The sequence below is a fragment of the Trifolium pratense genome, linkage group LG6 (genome assembly GCF_020283565.1).
Source record: "Trifolium pratense cultivar HEN17-A07 linkage group LG6, ARS_RC_1.1, whole genome shotgun sequence".
In the NCBI taxonomy this organism is placed as follows: Eukaryota; Viridiplantae; Streptophyta; class Magnoliopsida; order Fabales; family Fabaceae; genus Trifolium; species Trifolium pratense.
Genome location: NC_060064.1, coordinates 1,949,059 through 1,971,545, shown reverse-complemented (window position 1 = coordinate 1,971,545; position 22,487 = coordinate 1,949,059). Strand labels below are relative to the sequence as shown.

The following is a 22,487-nucleotide window of genomic DNA, read 5'->3' as shown; positions in this document are numbered from 1 at the left end:
TAATTATTGTAGAAGTAGTAGTAGTTAATTTTATTTTCCTACAATAAGAATATCTACTACGATCAAAACAATGTAAATAAATAGTACATTTTTGTCGAACAGAATCTTATAATTAGTGATGAAGGTAGTAATAGGTATCGATGCTTAAAATAAATATATACTCCCATTAAAAATCGTTTAAAAATAACACTTATTATGAGATGAAGTGAATAATTTTATAATAAAAAGTTGAATATTGTTGTCCCCGTGACCTTTATCTCAGTTGGCACGACATCGCATTTATATGCGAACATATTATGAGGAGGATGGAGAAATATTCTATATTTCTTCAACTAAACACTATTATTTTTTTTACTAAACCAAACGATTATTTTTTTTACAATATATTTTGGTTAATCTTTTTTTTTACAAAATACTTTGATTTTTTTTTGCCATGATATTGGTAAACAAAAATTAATACAGTTAACGATAACTAATCTTTGTCGGAACCTATGAAACACACAAGATGAGTTCTCATAATACGCACGAGCTGGAACAAATCTAATGTTGGTAATATTTTGGTTAATTAATCCTTAAAAAAAAAACGAAAGTGAAGATTATTTAATTGGAAAATGCTAAACAGTGCCCCCGGGACACTAGTTAAGGATATAAATATGGAAATTTCATATCGTAAATTGTGCATTCAATGTTTTAATATGTAAAAAGTTATTCTCTCTCATCATTAACTTTTTCATTTATTTCTTTTTTTAGTATGTTTAACTAATGCCCTGGAGTCACTGTTTAGCATGACCCTATTTAATTTGTATGTGTTGGTTGCGTTAGGGAGGGAGATGAGTTGAGTCATGAGTGACGTATGAGAATTGTCCATATAGATGTAAAAATAATTTAAAAAAATAAAATAAAAAACATAGTACTCCCTCTCCGTATGTATCTAGGAAATGGATTTAGTGAAGTTGATTTTTGGTGCAGTCATTTTATAACCGTTCGATCACGATCGGACGGAACAAATGCAGTCAATAAATACATCTATCAACCTTGGACCAGTTTCTATATAATCGAATCTTCTCTCTGTCCACCCCGCACAGCACACGAACACAGTAGGGTATATTGTTTTCAGATCTATCTATCTAATAGTACTAATATCGTCCTTCTTCTGAAATTGATTATTGTATTGTTTGTGTTTGTGACAGCAAAATAAAAATGAAACTCAAATATGATACGATGGGTAGTTAGTTAGGTAGGTACGCATAAACATAAACAAAAGGCATGAATGGATGCTGTTGCTGATTTCAGTTTTGCCACTCCCACTACTAGGCTGCTACCTTTTTCCACATTTACCCTTTTCCACCGTCCCCACTTATATTCTTCTTCTTCTTTTATATACTTCTCCAAACCTCTTATGGCTCATAATCATCATCATCATCTCACTATGTCACCTGTCACCATTAACGGCCATCAACAACAACAACAAAATTCTTCCATCATCGTTCCACCATTCGATCATCATGATGATTATTATCACAGTATTGATGAAAAACTCCTAGATAACATCGCTTATGATGCTCTTGTTTGGGCCTCTCTTCACGGCCTCCTTATGGGCGATAAATCTTATCAGGTCACTTGCTACTGTCATACACCTTCTTTTCTCTTCATTTCGTTATTATTTCTCATTTCTCTGATTTTACTTTTTCATCTATTTTTTTTATCGCATATGCTTGTAATTACTGTGCTTCTGATTTCGACATACTCACCGGGATACCAAACATGCACTCTCAGTCCTTTGTTTTATTATTGATGATGACTTTGGCGAAATCACAGTGTCATTGTGAGTGTGAACATTGTGATTCTGCCAAATTCACCGTCAATTGGACTGTAAATAAAATAGGTTTACAAGAGGGAAAAAAAAAAAAAGAGAGGTAGGTTTGATGTAGTAATTGTTTTTCCAAATTTCAGAAATCAGGAATGGTTCCTGGTGTGGGATTGATGCATGCTCCGTTTGCCTTATTCCCTACGCCATTTCCACAAACTAAATGGAATCAAGCTTCTGATTTGGCACCTATATTCAATGAACTTGTTGATCGTGTCAGCTTAGACGGTCAATTTCTTCAGGAATCTCTCTCCAGGTACATTTTTCACAGTTCCTGTTCTTTTCTTTTTTCGTCAAGTAGTCTAGTGGTAAAAAATTTCACCCTTAAGGTGAATAAGTGGGGTATCTGAGGTTCAAACCACAGTCCCTACATATATAATGTGATGTCCCTGTCAACTGACCACTGAGCTAAGCTCACGAGGGAGACTCACCGTTCTTGTTCTATTATTAATTTATTCTTATTTATTTTTTGGTGAAGAATATTGTTCTTTGTTGTATTATGCATAAATAATATCAAGTGGGTCACCCTTTTGGTGTTTGTTTTTCTTACAACAAGATATAGCCTACATTTGTAATGACACTTTAATATCTTAATGCAGGACTAAGAAAGTGGACGAATTTACATCTAGACTTTTAGATATTCATTCCAAGATGCTACAGCTTAACAAAAAAGAGGTCTGTCTCTATTGGTTGAAATGGAACTATTATTATTTTAGTATATCATGAGAACATATTCCTTTTTCACATAAACACTACATATGTTTATCTTTTTTGATAAAGTGAATGAAAGGAATTTACTGATATTATTTTTACTTACTGTTGGGATAAATTTAATTTCATTGATAGGATATACGGTTGGGACTACATCGTTCAGATTATATGCTTGATGAGCAGACTAAATCGCTTTTGCAAATAGAGCTCAACACTATTTCATCTTCATTTGCTGGTTTTGGTAGTCTTGTTACCGAACTTCATAGGTAAAGTATTGCTATAACTCTAATTTACAATCTCTTCAGTCTTCATATTGTGTTTTTAGTATATGTTTCATTGCAGTTGTGGATTTATGTTCTGAATTTTTCTGATGCAATTGTTTCCTTATATCTGTTTGTGATTATTTTTCAGGTACATACTTTCTCGCCATGGAAAATTGCTTGGGCTGGATTCAGAAAAGATTCCTGCCAACAATGCTGTCAATCAGTATGCAGAGGCATTGGCTAAAGCTTGGAGCGAGTATAATAACCCAAGGTAAGATTGGAGAAAAAGTTTCCTTTTCAGTTCACTATACTCTATTGCTAGTTTTGGTTCCTTATATTTCTAAATGGATCCATACAGGGCTGTGATTATGATTGTAGTGCAGGCTGAAGAGCGAAACATGTATGACCAGCATTTTCTTTCTGCGGTTCTAAGAGACAAATATCCTTATCTCCATAGTTATAATAATAATTCTAATACTTACAGTAGTAAAAATGTTAATTTTTCCCTATTTAATTTGTGTGCTAAAGGGAAGTTTTTCATATAAAGGAAATGGCCAGTTTTATATTTGAAACATATTCTGGTTATTAGAGTTGTTGTTCCTGAACTATAAACACGCATGGTATTACAATTGTACGCAAAACGTTGGCAGAAGTTGACCAAGAAGGAGAGATTCTACCGGATGGAACGCTTTCTGTGTATGTACCCTTTGGCCATGAAAAACTGACTATCTGATAAGTTTGTGGCTTGCTCACACTTTGTTTCTGACTGTAGAGAATTTTTTTTTTTTTTTTTACTGTAGTAATGGACAAGAAGTTGCAGTCGTTTACTTCAGGGCTGGCTATACTCCAGCTGATTATCCTTCAGAATCAGTAAGTGATCAGTTTGTTTTTGCTGCTCATTCATAAGAATTGTGTTTTTCCAAAGTAGAAAACATTGCTTATTTTATACTTAAACTGTTAAACTCGTAATTTGAAATATTAGGGAAGGTTAACCCATTGAACCGGGTATGATCTTTGTGACCAAGAAAATAATTGACTGCTGTCTATTAATAGTTGATTGAATGTGAGCCACCTAATTTATGTTTCGTTGGTCAGTTTGACAGCTCTGTAATTAGCTTTTTTGGGCCCTACAAGTATTGAATAATGTTAAGAGTAGTCGTCACCTTACATGCCGGTTTTGTAGGAGTTAGGTTCAACATTCTAATAAATACTTTATGAAGATAAATAACATTTGGAACCCAAAATAGTTGGGTTTCACTTCCTTGAGTAATATTAATTGTTGATTGGTCCATACAGCTTGTATGATTTCACTGTGTAAAAACTTCAGCATTATACCTTTTTTTACTGTTATGTTAGTTTACATTTTTTAAACCAACATGATCTGATTTACTCTTACCTCAATCTTTCTATCCCATGTATTATCTTCTCTACCATTAGTTTGTTCCTTGATATAGCTTGTAATGTTAGTGAGCCTCCTATCCTGACAATGAGTTCTCACTTCTCACGGTTTGGGCATCATTTGGTCAATTTGTAGGAATGGGCAGCTAGGCTACTGATGGAACAATCTTCTGCTATCAAATGCCCTTCAATATCTTATCATTTGGTTGGCACCAAGAAGATTCAACAAGAACTTGCAAAGCCCGGTGTTCTTGAGAGGTATCTTCTAATTAGTTTTATTCATTTCTTCCTTTTGCTTATTTTATTTATATGTATTGAAAGCAGTTTGATCAATTAAAAAATATTGCAATTAAAAGAGAAGTGTATAAATGCAGTTTTATTCATTTCTTCCTTTTGCTTATTTTATTTATATGTATTGAAAGCAGTTTGATCAATTCAAAAATATTGCAATTAAAAGAGAAGTGTATAAATGCAACGAATTATCATGTGGAGTAAGATTGTCTTCTTCGGGATCTTCTTTTCTCCAAGCCATGGCTTACTTATTTGATTATTCATGGATATATGATTGTGCCATTCAAGATTGGTGGTTTATTTATAAATTTTTATTTTGGTGATTCCGTATCACTTGGTAGGAGTAGGACTCCTTTCCTTGCAACTTCAATAGATTTTATTCAGTTTTTTTCTTTCATTTTTATATCTTGTAACAACCCAATTCAGTTCTGAGAAATCCTATGCTGTTCCGGTTTGAGATGTGGTTGAATCCTAAAATGTCTTTTGTGTATTTTGTCGGCCAGTAGTGGCAACAATGCATCATTAATGGTTTGGAACTTGGAATAGTGAGGGTTTTGATAAATAGGTAGGTGGATTGAAAGAAGACATGTATGTTGTCTATAATACAATCATAAGAATGAATTCAATGAGGTTCTGATGTGATGAAACTGGCTGCTAGATATAGATAGATATTGGATGGTAAAAAATCAAAACCTTCTTAGAGTTACTGTTAGAAAAATTGTATTTTATGATATGAGAAATTGAAGGTTGCAGAGGAAATTGCAAAATTGGCATAGGGAGGTTTGAGTTGAATTGCTTTCTCTATTTTTCTTTTTTCTTCTTTGTTTCAGTGTTAAAATGTTTCTTCAAGGAGATATCTTATCCAGTTATCCCATGTTCTTGTACCTTAAAATTTTCTTCCAAAATTACTTGTTCTGTCCTGAAAAACAAAAGATTGCAGTGTTGATGTCTCTAAAACAATTTTGGATGATCGATGGAAATGAATATGTTCCCTTGGAACTACACTCATACTTCATATTATAGTTTTAGGAATTACAATTTATCAAATGCCGTGTGCTGGACACGTTCAAAAGCTATAGTATACATGTCCTCGACACTTTTATCTCGGGAAACAAAAATATTGATTAGTATTTTTAGCTGCCATTGTTTGTTTCTTCTTCAATATCTTCTTCATCTTTGAGTTTATCATTGAGTGCAGGTTCCTTGAAAACAAAGATGATATTGCGAAAATGCGTGAATGCTTTGCAGGACTGTGGAGTTTGGATGACTCGGATATTGTTCAAAAAGCAATTGAAAGACCTGAATTATTTGTGATGAAGCCTCAAAGAGAAGGAGGAGGTATTATACCACCTAAAACTTGATTTAACTTTCTGCTCTCTCCAACTCTGTTGAAAAATATATTGAATGAGCTTGTAATTACCTTTCAGGAAACAATATTTACGGTGATGCTGTGAGGGACACCCTCATAAAATTGCAGAAATTAGGCTCTCAAGAAGATGCAGCTTACATACTTATGCAGAGGATATTTCCAACTGCTTCTGCTGCAGTTTTGATGCGTAATGGTTGTTGGCACAAGGACCGTGCCATCTCAGAACTAGGGATATTTGGTACATATTTAAGGTACATTGCTTGGCTACATATCCTTATCGCTCGGTGCAAAAATTTGCATAATGCTTGACATCCACGTGGACTTGAATTTGCAGGAATAAGGATACGGTTATCGTGAATAATCAAAGTGGCTATTTAATGCGTACAAAAATCTCATCATCTGACGAAGGTGGGGTTGCAGCTGGTTTTGCTGTAATAGATAGTGTATACCTCACTTGACGTAGTCAATCTCTAACTTATCAGGGTATATCAAAACATTGTGTTCGCATACTATCATTCAAGTCCCCTGTTTATATTTGTCCGCCTCCGGAAAAATTGAAAGAGGCCACATTTTTCTTTTCTATTATCCCATGGGGGTGTGTTGTATAGTTACAGATAATAAAAACTGGTTAATGCTTAACTGTTTGATTCTAGCCCATAAAGATTGACGATCTGGTTGAACCCGTTCGTTCTTATTGAAACGCGGTCTCTAATTTGCTTTATAGCATTGATTAGAGTTTACAATTCTGAGAAGAAAATGAAATGGTTTGGGTAGCAAGTTCTGTTTTAGTAATACTATCTGTCATCCATATATTGACATTCTTCTTACTATTGAATGAAATCTTAGTTCCACTCTCTATTGAACCGGCATAGAATTTCTTCAAATAATAAAACAGGTATTGTAAAAATATAAAGAAATATATTGCTTATAACCAATGTATGAGGAAAAATTATAATTAACTCATTATCTTCCTTCATGCTACAATGAAGCATTAACATAAAGCAACGACAGTTAGTACTACTTAGTAGTTAAGTGTGTTCTATCTCGTGTCCTTCCACCCATAATCGCGAGCTCGATTTTCCCAAATGGCTGTCAACCGACGCTCTTCCACAAGCTCTGCCTCTGCCCTCTCCCTCGCTTCTTCACAAGTTTCCATCCCTATATTGCACTTTTCTGCTTCTGATTTATAATGTGAAAAAGTATTTCTGGCATTTGTGACTAATCTTTTGGTGTGTTCCAAGGTCTCATTGGCTACAACTTTCTGCAACTTTAACTCCTCAGATAACATTGTTAGTTGATCCTTGGTCATTTCCACATTCATTGCTGGATCATGTTTTCCACAATCTGCACATACAGTAAAAGAATGATATTTTCTGTTATGATAGGCCTAAAAGAGAACAAACATGGCTGAGACGAGACTTGAGAAATAAACACAGAAACAGCAACAGCATTTAATAGGGTAATATTTCCAAAATCTAATGCCAGAAAGATAACTAAAATTGGAAACCTATCCCCATATGTTGTTTAGCTAAAAAGAGCTAAAACCTTCAAATTTCTTTCGCCTACCGTTTCTATAATTGTATGTATTACAGCTCAAAACCTATTAGATATCAAGTACTAATACCTCCCTCAACTTCCTGTCTTCTTTTTTTTTGTATTAACTCTCTGGTTCCCAGGAGAAGGGCCCCAGTAATCCAGAGTTCGGTCACGAGATAAGTAAAATCTAGCTGAGAATTGTTCCCACCATGAATCGAACTCGGGTTCTCCCAAACGATTCGTCCTCTCCTTTTTTTTTTTTTTTTTAAGAAAAATGGTAGATGCAGGTTTAAAGAACACAAATTAATTATATATCTAAACCTAATATATATGAATTGAATAACCAACAAAATTCTGGCTACATACACTAAAAAATTATTTGTTCTTTTACCATCATAAATATTATTTGGCAAATGCTAAATAGTGCCCCAGGGGCACTTGTTAAGGATTCAAATTTAGAAAGTTTTACTTGGAAATTGTGTAGTCAATACAACAAAAGTCTATATTTTGATGTTTTCCATGCACAACTTTTATTTTATTTCTTCTTTTGGTTCCTTAACTAGTGCCCCGGGGCACTGGTTAGCAAGACCCATATTATTTTTCAAACACAAAGGGTTACTTTTTTACCTGTACATCTAATCAAAATTGTTTATTTCTTCTTCACATTTCATCAACATCTAATAAACTTGTTTTTTCATCTCCAAAACAAAACCAAGTTTGTTACTACTTAGTAAAGTAAGTGAAAAGTGAAACTCACCTAGAGAACCAAGTGGATATTCAGCTGAAGAGCAGTAACAATCATCACATTGAGGACAAGAAGATTCCTTCAAGCGCCATCTTGATGGTGGTCCAATTGTGAATACAATGTAACACACACTAATCCAAACCAAAACCCACCTCAAAACACCATATGAACATTGCCTTTGATCGTTTTGATGATGAACCCTCCACACCCTCATTACTATCTTCTGTAGTGACTCAAGAACAAAAACATTGATTAAGAAACAACATTCGAACTTCACATATGACAGAGTCTACTTTTAATGTGAGTGGAAGACAAAGTCTACTTTGTCTTTGAAGGGAAATAGAAAGAGACCCAGATCCCAGTAAAGTAAAAAGATGGAGTTTTTATTGCATTAAAGTGGTGGGGTGTGGGGAAGAAAAAAGTGGTGAAGAAGGGTTTGCTTTATTTAGCCTTTAATGATTGAGAATTTGTTTAAGAATGGTAATTTGGAGTAATGGTTTTACCAATAAGATGGTACTTAGTACTTACTACTGATAAGAGGTAGCATTCCGTTTACATTGGATTTAGGTTATGTTGTTGCCGTTTTGTGCTCTTAAGGTTCATCATACTTCCACGTGTAGTTGCAGCTGAGTTTTTAAGGTTTCATTCGCTAGTGACCCGGAGTGATATTGTAATGAATTTAGGTTTAATATGCCAACTTGCCAAGATTTATTAGATATTTTAGGTGATTCATCATGTTTTTTAGGATGATCCAAAAGAATCTAATTAGACGAGTCGCCGGTTAATTTCTCGATGTCAGGTCTCGAATCAAGTTCTTCTAGATTGAGAATTAACTCCTCAACCAAATGACTTCTCGGGAGTCACCGGTTAATTTCTATTAGAATTAACCATTGATATAAATAAAGGCATGAGTGAATGTAATGAACAAATAAAATGAAGGAAATAAATTAGTTATTTTATCTTAGTAGTTTATTGGTCCCTTTTAAGCAATTATCTCTTCTATTTATGAACCACTTTTAAAGTTTTCATAATAGAGTATATTATTTTATTTTTGTTAATATGATATTGATTCAAATGTCCGTATGAGAATTTATGAAGCACTCAAAGTGAATTTTTCTTTTAATCAATTTTTATTTTTCATATGTATGAGTTAGAAATCTAACTTCTGACTAGTCCCTGTAGTTGTAGCATGTTTTGGTTTTAATCCCTGTAATTTTTCTTGTTTGGTATTAGTCCTTGCACTTTGAAAAATTTTGTTTTTGGTCCGTGACATTGGTGAGTTGTTAAAAAAGTGGAAATTGATTCCCTGCAGTCAAAATATTGACTACAGGTAATCTCAACCACTTATTTTATTTATGTATTTTATTTATTTTGTGAACTTTGGATCTTGACCATTAAAGTAGGTGACTGCATGACTGCACAAACAATCTGAATACACCCAATCCATATCCTAAAAAAGTTAATGTTAATGGGGTGCCACGTGGCTCAATCATTTTCATGCCATGTGGCACAATAAAAGTCTTTTTGCAATTAGAATAAAATAATACAGTAAAGTTGATTAATTATAATTTGTTATTTATAATTATTTTAACAATAATAATTAGTAACTAAAATGAAAGGAAAAAAAAAGACCAAAATGATGCTTTCTTCTTCTCCATCGCCCCACCCACCCACCAATCCACCATCACCATAGAAACACCATCTACAAAATCATGGCTATCTTAACTCATTGAATCACCACCACTCACAGTTCATCAATCCCTTCAAATACAACAAATTAAGAAACCTTCTATTGGTGTTCGCATACCCACACTCCTTCTTAATTGTAATAATATTGAGTATCTGTGTTTATTTTTGGTAAAGGGAGATGTGTTTGTTTATTCTTTCTTCTATTAAATATTAATTAATAATAATAATAATAAAACAAATTATAAATCAATTTTGTTATTTTATTTAATTAAATTTAAAAATAGCAATTTTACATGCCACGTGGCATGAAATGATTGGGCCACGTGGCACTCCAGTTAACTTTCACTTTTTTTTTAATAGACTCACTAATGTGAAGACCAAAAACAAAGTTTTTCAAACTGTAAGAACAAATACTAAATAAAAAAAATTGCAGGGACTATAGTAACATATTTAAGCCTTTTAAGAGAATCATTAAGACCCTAACCTATTAGACAAATTCATTGTTTGTGGGTTTTCAAAAAAAAATTCATTGTTGGTGGCCATGGAGTAATATTACCAATTTACTTTCTCGTCTCTTTTATAAGTCATTGTATATTTCATAAGAAAATTTTGTAATGCAATTAAAGTAGTATGTATTTTGTGTATATTACTTCAATATTAATTTTTCATATTTTAAAAAAAGAGCTTTGAAAAGAGCTTATAAATAGGGATAGTAGGAGTACAAAAAAAGACAAATCAAACTTTTTAGGCTGGCCTAACCCAACTTCCATTTATGAAAGTAACATGCTGGGAAAACAACTTCATAACACTGGACATTTAATTGGTCTCAACGACAAACAACCTTGAATTTAACAATGTTCTTTTTTAAGGAAATAGAATTGATGGTTAGACATAACATAACACCCACCTCAAGGAAAACAATTGAACACCGCCCATCATTTTCATCAATCACAATTCTTGCAAAGAGCCATTTAATTTGGAATCTGCCCCATACGCAATACTCTGGCTGAAAATTAGTACTGGTACAAAAAGTTAGGATAGTAAATAAATAAAAAGAGTCCTTGAGAAAGAAAATGGAAGTAAAGTAACAGTCCTTGAGACATTTAATTTGGAATCTACCGATCTTTAGCATACTTTGAAGTGAGAAGTGTTCATTTTCAGTCTTTGATACAAAAATATAGATTTTAGTAATCTTAAACATGTTTACTATGTTTTACATAATTAAAAAAATATAAATAGTTCGGTTGATCCTGTCAAAGAAAAATAGTTCGGTTGATGAGCTACGAGACACCGAAAAAGTTCTAAGAATGAAGTCCATAATTCAAATTATAGAACCATAAAAACTAACATAACTACTAATTTACTAACATTTGTGTATCCAAAAGAAAAATATGATGCAGTAATTCATTTAAGAAATAATGTATGTAGTTGTTAATTGCCAATGTTAAATAAAGCTAATCTTAAAATGTACTCCCTCCGATCCTTTTTATAAGAACATTTTAGAAATTTTATTTGGTTTTTTTTATAAGAAACACTCTTTAAATTTATTATTTATTAAATGCATAATTCCATTTGTACTCTTATTAAATGAAATCAAATACTCCATTCTAATGAACTAGCATTAATTAAAGATATATATTCCCCTAGGGATGACAATAGCTAGGGTATGGGTAGGGTACTATAGTACTTATCTCCATACCCGCGGATTAAAAAAATACCCGTACTCATCCTCATACCCGCGTGGGTAACAACTTTTGCCCTCGTCCCCATACCCTATGGGTACCTAGGTTCCCATTACCCGAAAAGATGCCCTAAGACTCTAACTCCCGATACGGGATTCTCTGACCGCTTTCAAATATGCTGAGATTTGCAGGTTTCTTTGTATCTGGTCGACCTTTCCTGCATCGGTGTTGACTGTTTGGAGCGGACTACGAGCTGGGGACTTAGCTGCCTAGTTTTTCATTCTACCGTTGCCCCATTTATTTTTGGCTTGCGAAGCTGCTTTTGTATTCTGATGGGCCGATCACTTTTGATTCGAGATCGGGAGTTAGAGTCTTAGGACATCTTTTCGGGTTGGGTTGATGGTGTGTTGACTGTGTGTACTAGGCGGTGTTTGTTTTTAGCTTTATCATTGGTGTTCCGCTTATATAGGGCGCCTTTGTTTTGTAGTTCCGTTTTTCCCAGCCTTTGTTCGTCTTGTGCAGAGACCGGTTATTATTAATAATATTTTGCCGTTCAAAAAAAAAAAAGTTTAGTAGAGTTGTATTGTTTTAAATTGATTTACATATATTATAATATAATAATATAAATAAAATAAATAAATATATATTATGCGGGTATGGGGCGGGGTGGGTACTAAGGTACCCGTACCCGCACCCATACCCGTTCATTTTTGCGGGTAATTACCCATACTCGTGCCCGTACCCAAAATGCGGGTTTTTACCCTATCCGTTGTGGGTAATTTTTGCGGGTATCCTCTGGGTATGAGTCAAATTGCCATCCATATTTTCCCCATGTTACTTCAAGGTTACTTTTGGAATACAATATAAAACTTTAGAATTATTAATGAGAAAATTAGCTTTCTTAGTCCGTGTGTTTTTTTTCAAAGTGTTCATTATAAAACTGACCGGATGGAGTACTATGTAGACAATAGATAATCATTTAAATTTTGGAAAATGCTAACATGTCTCCTAAGAGCATATGATAAACTACTAAACATAGAAATATTTTTCTCAAAAATTGTGCATTTAACTTTTCAAAAGTCAAATTATTGTATTTTTCAATGTAACTATTCAACTTTTGGATTCTTTAATGGAGAATGTTAACTTGTGCCCTTAAGGGCACATGTTAAGAAGATAAATGTGGAAAAAATTTATTGAACTTATGGTGTATTCAATTATCTAAGCATTAAATTCTTTGTATCCTATATTTCTATTTTTAGGTAGCTTAACATGTGCCCTTAGGGCACAAGTTAACATAATCCTTCTTTAATATATGTCCCCTTAAAACATTAGGAACAAGCATGATTTGTCATGACTTAAAAGAAAAGTCACCATACTAGTTTCAACATCAATAATTAACATGAATCAAGGGCATACATGACTCCTTACCTGCATTGTCATGAAAGTTTGCAAAGTGAACGACATTTAAAAAACTCACATTTTAAAAATCAGAAACGTAACTAAGTAATCACCAACACAAATATAACATTGACACGTATACATCAATAAAATTTTGAAAAAAATAAAGTAATTTAGGGTATGTTTGATTCCAGTTTAGAGGAGTCAAAATTGATCCTAAAGGTATAAAATTGGTTTTAATATGTCTGAATGTTTACAAAATCAAACACAATTAAATGTAACTAGTATCATGGTATCGGACATTGTCATATGTCGAACACGGAAAAGGTCTTGAATTTAAAGTGTTGGTATTACAAGATTTATGAGTAAATGATGTTCCATCCAAAGTGAGTATTTTTGGATGGAGGTTGTTATTAACGAGACTACCGACTCATAAGGATTTAGAGAGAAAAAGAATTATTAGTAATTCGCGTGAACTTTGTTGTGCCTTTTGTTTTAGAGAAGAAGAAGATATCGATCATTTGTTTTTTAATTGCTCTCTTTCAATTCAAGTGTGGAAAAATGTGTATGAATGGCTGGACGTGAATTTTATAACTTTTGATGAAGTATGGAAACATTTCACTACTTTTGGTGATTTGGTGAAGAGTAAGAGTCTTGCTAAAACTCGTCATGTCATTTGGCTAGAAACCACTTGGAGTATATAGCGAATTCGAAACAACATTATGTTTCGTGGAGATGTGTTTAATTTGGTCTCACTTGTTGATCAGATTATTTTTATTTCTTGGGTTTGGTTTGTAGGTCGAATAGAACTTAATATTTCCTTTGTATTCTCAGACTAGTGTAACGATCTATTAGCTTGCATTATAAACATCTAATGATTTTCGCAATTTTTGTAAGGGTTGAATGTCCCTTACACTCCTTTTAATTCAATCTTTTTGCTTATAAAAAAAAAAAAAAACGTTGGTATTACAATTGTTGAAAAAGTGAAACACAAAAGATAAATAAAATAGGCAAATACTACTATGAAAAAAAAAAAACTATTTACACCCCAAAAAACTCTTATTACACCCCAAGTTACTAAAATACCCTTATAATAACGCGTGGAAGTTACTATAGAACCCTTTCTCTCTGGCTTCTCCTTCGCCACTGTAACTCCGCCGTCTCCGTTGCTCCGTTCTATTTCTCCCAATCTGGAAGTAAGTTTTGTCTTACCTAAGCTAGATTATTTTAATTCCGAGTTTGAAAACTGTGATTCTGAGTTCATTCTTGCGTACATGTACTCAATTCAGTTCAACCTAGTGTAGAGTTAATTGCTTGAATTTTGAATATGGTGGAAATTATTAGGTTAAATTTCTTGTCAAATACTACTAGAGTACAATGAAGCATTCCTGCTGTATTAATTATAATATACTCTCTCCGGTCGTAAACATAAGAGACAATTGAGTCGACGAAATGTACATGATATATTAATTTTTGTCGACTCAACTATCTCTTATATTTAATACCAGAGAGTACAGTATAATGAGTAAATAATTGATTTAAGAATTAAGATTCATCTGTTATCTGCAATAATAATGCTATGATGAGATTCCAATTGTTATACCTACATATCCTCCATAAAAATTATATTTGTTTTGTTGACGGGTTACATTGATCTCATTGTAATTTTGAAGTTGGTATTTGATCTATTTGATAGTAAATTATGCTTAGTTTAGTTTTGTACCCTTGTACCCTATGTTGGTTGTTAATAATTGACTAAATTTCAACATTTAATCACTAATCATGTACTTATGGCTATTGCATACCAGATAATTTTGAAGATAGTTTGTTCAACCGGTTTGATTTAAGAGAATGTATAATATGAAAGAGGAAGAGGTGAATCGTTGCCAGATTAAGGAATGGTACCCAAATTTCAAATCTGTATCCATCAAGACCATAATTCACCAACTTCCTGAATCTTTCATTCAATACCTTCTTGACGACTCAGGACCCTTCCTATTGCCTCTTTCTGTCTTAAACGAAGATGCATTGCCCAATAGAATTCATAATCCTATTGATGAAGAAGATTTTCAGGTATCAGAGGGATATGATGATGATGATGATGATGATGATGATGAAGCAGAAGAATCTTCTCCACCCCCTTCTTTTCCAGAACTCGAGTTGCAAGTTAAGGAATCCATCGAGTCTCTTGGGGGTTCAGTTTTTCCCAAGTTGAATTGGAGTGCTCCAAAAGATTCAGCTTGGATAAGTACTTCTGCTACCCTTCGCTGTACCACTTTCAGCGAGATTGCACTTCTATTTCGAGCATCTGACTCATTAGTCCATGATTTATGCCATGCTTATGATTCTTGCCAAGATAAATCCTCGTCTAGACCGCATAATTTCTTCCTTGCTCTACGTAAATGGTATCCGTCCCTTAAGCCAGAGATGGAATTTCGCTGTTTTGTGCGGAATCAGAAACTAGTCGGAATCTCTCAGCGAGAGGTTACTACTTTTTATCCTGTTCTTCTTGAAAAGAAGGATGATCTCTTATTACAGATACAAGGATTTTTCAACAATTACGTGAGAACTAAATTTGAGTCAGATAACTACGCATTTGATATTTACGTTACAAACAATGAGAAAGTTAAGATTGTGGATTTCAACACTTGGGGTGGCTTTACATTGTCATTGTTGTTTACATGGGATGAATTAGAACATATTTATAGTGAAGAAGGAGATGATGCGGAGTTTAGAATCGTCGAAGATCGTTGCGGTGTTAGGCCAGGTCTCAAAACAGCAGTTCCATATGATTATTTGGATACCAGTTCAGGAAGTGGCTGGGATCAATTTCTCAGAAATGCTGATGAAGAGTTAAAACAGCAATCCAGGTCTACCGAAGCTGGTGCATGACGAAAAAATTTTGTTTTCAATTCATAACTTTGAGATGGCAAATTGAATAGTATTGGTTTCAGGTTTTTAAGTAGCGAGGAAGAAAGCTTATGTTTGAAATAATTCTACCCTATTGAGGATGTTTTTGTCTTTTCACATAAACTACTACTCACTCGGGTGTAATATTTGACATTTGCTTCATGCCTTCAATACCCTCATAATTTTGTGACTGTTTTTTTTTTCAATATTTAATTACAGTGTTCATATGGGTAACATCGCATTAGGGCCAGTTTTGATTGACTTATTTTAGCTTATCTATTGGAATTAGTAGTGTATGTAGATTATATAAGCTTTTAATTGCACTTTTAACATTATCAACTAGTAGTACTAGCTTGAAGGAAAAAAGAAATCCTCTGAAGTTGTTCTAATAGCATCTCTTTTGGATAAACAAAAAATCCTCTGAAGTAGTACTAGCATCTATTTTTAACATTGTCAAATAGCAGGTTTGTTCTAGTGGTGAGGGGTTTGGGTAGTATGATAGAGGTTCTGGGTTCGATTCCCAGCTCATTGTAAACGAAAAAAAAATAGTATATATATAAAATTTAATTTATATGCACCGTCAGTGTAAATTTATTTTGCACATGCGTCCAATAATATACCGATACATCATGTATGGTAATTAAAAACACATGATGTGTCACATTCATTAAATGATGTGGCAACATGTTATTGGATGCATGTGTAAAAAAAAAATTACACCGACGGTGCACAACATTTAAACTCATATATATATATATATTGACTCCAAGAGTAACTCTAAAGAGTTACTCCACATCTCAACCTTCCATTCTATTTTAATCTAACGCTGCTAATTTATCTCACGTACTGAGCAATCACCGGGTCACTCCTTCGTTCTCTTGCAATCATTGAGGGGGGAAATCAGGGTTAGTCCAATAAAACCAGATCAGCTCCATCGATTCTATCGTTTCAATGAAATTTTTCTTTGGTGGCAACTAGCTAGATGCTTAGATTAGATCCTATAGAGTGACGTGATTTCAAAATTATTATAGTTATAAGAATCTAGCAACTCTCACGTCTTGATTATGATAACTACAATAGACGAATATCACTCTCCCAAAATCGCAAAATTGCAGTGAAATCAAAACTTTGTGGGATTAAATAAAGTTTGAATATTAAACTACGTGAAATCCAAAATCCAAAATTTGACGGTATAAACCTAGGATTGTTGTTGTGGAAGCAGAAATCACTCGTCCAATGCTTGGTATATGATTAATAATTTTTTATCAACACAAAGAGGTACAGATGGTGTGAGAAAATTGAATTGGCTGAACACCACCATGGTTATGTTTTTTAGAAGTTTATATTCAGAATTCATTAGAATAAAGGAGAGTCAAAAGAGGTTCACGTGAGTAGTAATTTGGAGTAATTTATGCCGTTTGATTAAAACAAAATGGAAGGTTGAAATGTGGAGTAACTCTAAAGTGTTACTCTTGGAGTCAATATATCCCTCCTCATATATATATATATATATATATATATATATATATATATATATATATATATATATATATATATATAAACAAAAATCTTCTCAGCACGAGACGTACCAAGAAAGATTGAGTAAGGAATATTTATCTTTTCATACATTACTAAGTTCTTACAGTACTAAAAACTACCGATTGTGTATGAGTTTTTGATACATAAAATCACTTGTTCAATTTGTTAAGTTGACTATTACTATGTTGTAGAATGTATGTGCTAGCAGTAAAGAGAATGTACATCCTTTCTTTTTTTGGTACAAAGAGAATGTACTACACTCCTTAAATTGTTGCAGTTGTACTTGTACATGTCTGCAAAAATGATAAATTACCATCAACTTGATTAATTTTTCTATTCAAAGACTTCAAAGTACTAATATTTTGAATTAGACTAGTTATTACAGAATCACTTTGGCCTATTTCAAAGCTTAGAAGTATTTTCTCTCGTGATTAAAAATCCCTTGTCAAATAAAATTCCAGCCATGTTGCATACATTTTGAATTTTTCTAATGTGGAATTAAAACAAATGAAATGCTTTTTTTACTTAGAGGAGCATTAAATACAGTTACCGTACTTATTTGTGTCAAATATCAAATGTTGCTCTTTGTAATGTTTATATACTACTTTGTACTTTGAAAATTTGTATTAGTATGTGTTTCTAACTTTCTATGGTCATCATATGTTTGTCAGTGTTGAACAGGAGTAATATCATGCGGTGAGTAACCCGTGTCTTCAATAAATTATCCAACTGCAGTGAAATCAATCATTATATTTGGGGTATTGTAGTATATTGTGTGATTACAAAATAAAAATGAACCATTGAAATCAATCACCTGCAAACATAAAATAGAACTGCCTTCAATAGACTCCCAAGGCAACGTGTTTTCATTCCTTTGTACATGTTGAGAAGAATAAATGCATCCTATACTCATAAACTTTGAGGATCACAAACTGAGTACAATCTTTAACATATACATACTCTATAAACAATTATGCAGGATCAATAAAACAAAGCCGTCCCTACTCCCTACCAAATGTATTAAATTGCTTTGAATCTACCCACAATTAAATATTGTCAATTCTTTAGAAGCATTTGTCGAGAGCACCAATTGAGTGTCAATTTTATGATGATGATGATGATGAACCGATTAGAAGTGCTAACTAGCAAGGAACAACCTATTATCAATTTGTATCTGCTACCTTCTTTTCTAGAAACTAATTTACAATTATCCAATAAAAGAAAGAAAGAACAGCCTATTGTTCACTACACTCACTCGAAGAATTTGTTTTGTCTTCTGTGAACTCACTCGAAGAATTTGTTTTGTCTTCTGTGTACTCACTCTCCTCATCAGAATCAGGAATGAGATCAAAAAATGCTTCAAGGCAGCGGGGACTTTGATCATTCGAGGTACCCCTGCTGCCATTGGCACGCCATTTCTGATCGGCTACCATATCAGGAGAAAGTCCCCACTCTAGCAGTTCTTCGTCTGTATGGTGAACTGCCAAGCTGTACTCTCCGCCACTCCCCAACTGCATCACACGGAACTCACAGTTTCCGAAATTGTGGAGAAGTTCAAATTGTTCAACTGTCCATCTAAACCACCTCATAAGGAAAACTCGAGAAGCCAACCCATGTGACACAATTATCAGATTCAAATCGTTTGAAGGGTTATGATTAAGCCTGTTCTGGTCAATGTCCCTCCACATAGATTCAAGAAAACCTGCAAACAAGTCATCTCCAAATTAACACCACCCAATCCCTCTGCATCACATTAGTTTACGACTTAAGAGTATGAACTACATGACAAATAAAACTGTAACAGAATTCAGTCAAAATTTAACAATATTCAATAATGGTTGTTAGATAAGTTGAAAGCTGTCATCTAGCCCAGAGTCAATATCAACACCAACTCATTCTCGTAACAAGTTTAGCTAAAATGTTTTGTCTGTTTAGTGTTTTCCACGGTTTAAACTTAACCGACAATTAATCTACATCACAATAAGCCTTTTTCCAGTAATTTCTTAATTTAGCCCACAAAAGATCAATATTGATGTTATTAGTTTTTGAAAATGCTAGTAAGCATAGGTTCCGTAGACTTATACATGTTTTAATATATTTTTACATATGCCATGTCATAACTGTATGTTTCAAGAATTCATTATAATCCTAGGTTTTTATAATCTTTAATATGAATTCTGTATATATTATTTATTCTATTGCCTCATCATGGACTACCTACACACTACCTTATAATCTTTCCCATATTGTGAGGAAAAACCAAATTGTTTTTTCCATATTGTGTACCTCTCAAATGATGAGGCCTCTAGCAAATAAACAGAATCAAATAAGATGACTAGTATAGAGAAGCAAAGCAATATGAATATAAAGACATTCAAAAACCTAAGAAAGGGCTTTCATTCAATGTAATTTCAGCAGACAATACGCACATGCATATAATACAAACATATAAGAACAATCAAATTTGACTGTTATTTCATGCTGCAGCTTTCAACTAGATATGACAGAGTGATCTTGTGCCTTTACTGGCCATGATGCATTGCATGGTGATAATTGAAGACTCGTGGTGCTTAATCTGCTATTTCCCAATGTACAATTATCACATAAGCCATCGGTCTTATATAGAAAGTTAGTTGTTTTCAGTTAACTCTCATAAGCTCCAAAACCAGTTTATGTTCACATTTTCTGTTTAATACTACAAACAACCTATACATAAACTAATTTTACATAATAAACACTTGTGTAGCCTTATTTGAGCTTATCTACTGAAATAAGTTTCTTGCATAACTTATAAAAACAACATTTTTCTTAAGCTTTTTTCAACCTATTTTTATAAGTTCTCCAAGATAACTTATGAAAATAGCTTATAGCATATACAAAAACAATTTAATTTTATCCGATGATACAAAAATAGCTTATGTAAGCGCTTATCATGATAAGCACTTGTGTTATAAGCTGCAAATAAACTGTTTACCCAAACAGGACTTAGGTGTTTAGCTTATGCTTTCAATTAAGTTGTTTCTCTAAATATCATACATCATATACGTCCTTCATTTCATATCATTGGTGAATTATCAAAATCAGTCCCTAAATAATGTCATTATAGATAGATTGATTAAAGCAACAAATTTCATAAGTTGTTTTCATAGCAAAACTTATGCTACTAGATAAGCTCAAATAAGTCAACCAAACAGCCCTAATTTTACATGATAAACACTTGTGTGTTTAATTTAGGTGCTTTGCTAATGCGTTCTTGGTGAATTTTACATGATAAACAGCCCTATAGATTGAATAATGCATTTTTCATTGATTTGATCAAAGCAACAAATATATCACCTACCTTAATCAATCAGTTAGATCAATAATTGAATTGAATTGACAAATACATACAGAAGGAAGATAGACGTTACTTACTCGAAACGCGATCGAAAACGTCGGCAGCGGACTCTCCCTCAGGGAAACGATAAAAGAATCTACCAAAACGAAGACGAGTTTCTTTAATAGCATTCATACGTTCCTGAACCTGAAAATTACCAAAATCTTGTTCACGAATACGACACTCTTCTCTAACACCAATAACACGTTTTTTAGAAAAAGATCTAGCAATTTCACGGAGAGTAGATCTGGTTCGTGCATAAGGTGAAACATAGAAATAAACACGCCAATCAGGTGAAGAAGCTGAAGAAGAAATGAGATGGCGAATTTGAGAACCAGTTAAACGTGCTTGTGAAATGCCTTGTGATGTTAATGGAATTCTGTGATCTGGTGTTGTTGTGTATGCTCCTGGATCTAAGTTTCCTTGTGATTCACCGTGACGAACTACTATTATTCTTTTTGGAAGTACTCCTCCTCCTCCTCCACCACCACCTTTTTCGTGCATTGATATTGCTATGTTGTTGTTACATTCGTTCGCGCAAAATTCATCATCACTGCAACTTGGAGGGTTCATGCTTTCCCACCACTTCGACTCAGTTCTATCAGCGTTTTCTTCATATATCTTCTCCTTCTTCTTTCTCCGGATATTAGCGGTGTTAGCAGTTTTATTCGGTTTTGAGCATAAAATTCTTAAAATAAATATATTGTATTGAATTTTGTTTTTCTATAAACCATGTAGTTTTTCGGATAATAGACACTTTAATTCAGAGTTCAATTGTATGGTAAGTAGAATTTGGTAAATAAAATATTTTTTTTTATTAAAAGTTGAATTTGAATTTTCTCGATCAATTTTTTCTAGAGAAAGCTCGTCAATATTTATGGTATCTTGAATTTTGTTTTAAAGTTTGTATTTTACTCTAAGACAATTGTTTTAAAGTTTAAGAATATATTTCTTTCGATGTTTTCTAAACTTCTCCAATAAGTGGTATCAAAGTCATGGTTAATTTTGTTAATTGAAATATTATTATTTTTTTTGGTGAATGCTGAAATAAATTTTCTATTTCAAATTATAAATTCTCACCTTTATAATTTTTTTTAAGCTGGTACATAGTAGTAATTTTGTAGTCAAATACAAATATTTTTTTATTAAAAATTGAATTTGAATTTTCTCGATCAATTTTTTCTAGAGAACGCTCGTCAATATTTATGGTATCTTGAATTTTGTTTTAAAGTTTGTATTTTACTCTAAGACAATTGTTTTAAAGTTTAAGAATATATTTCTTTCGATGTTTTCTAAACTTCTCCAACAAGTGGTATCAAAGTCATGGTTAATTTTGTTAATTGAAATATTATTATTTTTTTTGGTGAATGCTGAAATAAATTTTCTATTTCAAATTATAAATTCTCACCTTTATAATTTTTTTTAAGCTGGTACATAGTAGTAATTTTGTAGTCAAATACAAATATTATCTGTTCAATTTTGCTTGAACAAATATCTAAGTTCAATTATACCAAAATATACTGTCTCCACAAAAAATTATACTGTAATTTACATGATGAGAGTGGGCCAATTATTGTGCTTTGTCATTTCATTTGTTTGTCTGGAATCGTGCGTAAAAAAGGAGGCGAAAAATGGAGACGCGGGGAATCGAACCCCGTGCCTCTCGCATGCGAAGCGAGCGCTCTACCATATGAGCTACGTCCCCTTGTTGCA

General features: G+C 33.1%; 4 protein-coding genes and 1 non-coding gene across 6 annotated transcripts; 2 read left to right on the top strand and 3 right to left on the bottom strand.

Annotated features, from left to right (window-relative positions):
- Positions 1–1,014: 1,014 nt before the first annotated feature.
- Positions 1,015–6,676, top strand: LOC123890877 (glutathione synthetase, chloroplastic-like). Of its 2 annotated transcripts, XM_045940605.1 has the most exons (13): positions 1,015–1,102; positions 1,191–1,615; positions 1,954–2,123; positions 2,467–2,542; positions 2,714–2,844; positions 2,990–3,112; positions 3,200–3,280; positions 3,457–3,537; positions 3,642–3,711; positions 4,376–4,497; positions 5,729–5,868; positions 5,958–6,150; positions 6,234–6,676. In XM_045940605.1, exons 2-13 carry the CDS (start codon positions 1,271–1,273, stop codon positions 6,355–6,357), a joined length of 1,656 nt encoding a protein of 551 aa, XP_045796561.1. In that variant the 5' UTR covers positions 1,015–1,102; positions 1,191–1,270; the 3' UTR covers positions 6,358–6,676. The 2 variants fall into 2 exon arrangements, with proteins under 2 accessions (XP_045796561.1, XP_045796560.1); XM_045940604.1 differs by having other exon boundaries at positions 1,054–1,615.
- A 121-nt stretch (positions 6,677–6,797) lies between these two features.
- LOC123890879 lies at positions 6,798–8,870 on the bottom strand. The gene is made up of 2 exons (XM_045940606.1): positions 8,193–8,870; positions 6,798–7,243 (listed from the first exon to the last, which is right to left on the bottom strand). The coding sequence occupies exons 1-2, from the start codon at positions 8,392–8,394 to the stop codon at positions 6,939–6,941; spliced, it is 507 nt and encodes a 168-aa protein (XP_045796562.1). The 5' UTR covers positions 8,395–8,870; the 3' UTR covers positions 6,798–6,938.
- A 5,146-nt stretch (positions 8,871–14,016) lies between these two features.
- On the top strand, positions 14,017–16,331 carry LOC123890876 (cell division cycle protein 123 homolog). Its single transcript, XM_045940603.1, has 2 exons — positions 14,017–14,145; positions 14,758–16,331. The coding sequence occupies exon 2, from the start codon at positions 14,801–14,803 to the stop codon at positions 15,839–15,841; it is 1,041 nt and encodes a 346-aa protein (XP_045796559.1). The 5' UTR covers positions 14,017–14,145; positions 14,758–14,800; the 3' UTR covers positions 15,842–16,331.
- A 1,867-nt stretch (positions 16,332–18,198) lies between these two features.
- Positions 18,199–21,460, bottom strand: LOC123890875 (phosphoglycerate mutase-like protein AT74H). Its single transcript, XM_045940602.1, has 2 exons — positions 20,813–21,460; positions 18,199–19,100 (listed from the first exon to the last, which is right to left on the bottom strand). The coding sequence occupies exons 1-2, from the start codon at positions 21,345–21,347 to the stop codon at positions 18,634–18,636; spliced, it is 1,002 nt and encodes a 333-aa protein (XP_045796558.1). The 5' UTR covers positions 21,348–21,460; the 3' UTR covers positions 18,199–18,633.
- Positions 21,461–22,406: 946 nt separating this feature from the next.
- Positions 22,407–22,479, bottom strand: TRNAA-CGC. Its single transcript has one exon. It is a non-coding gene; the product is annotated as a tRNA-Ala (tRNA).
- Positions 22,480–22,487: the final 8 nt, after the last annotated feature.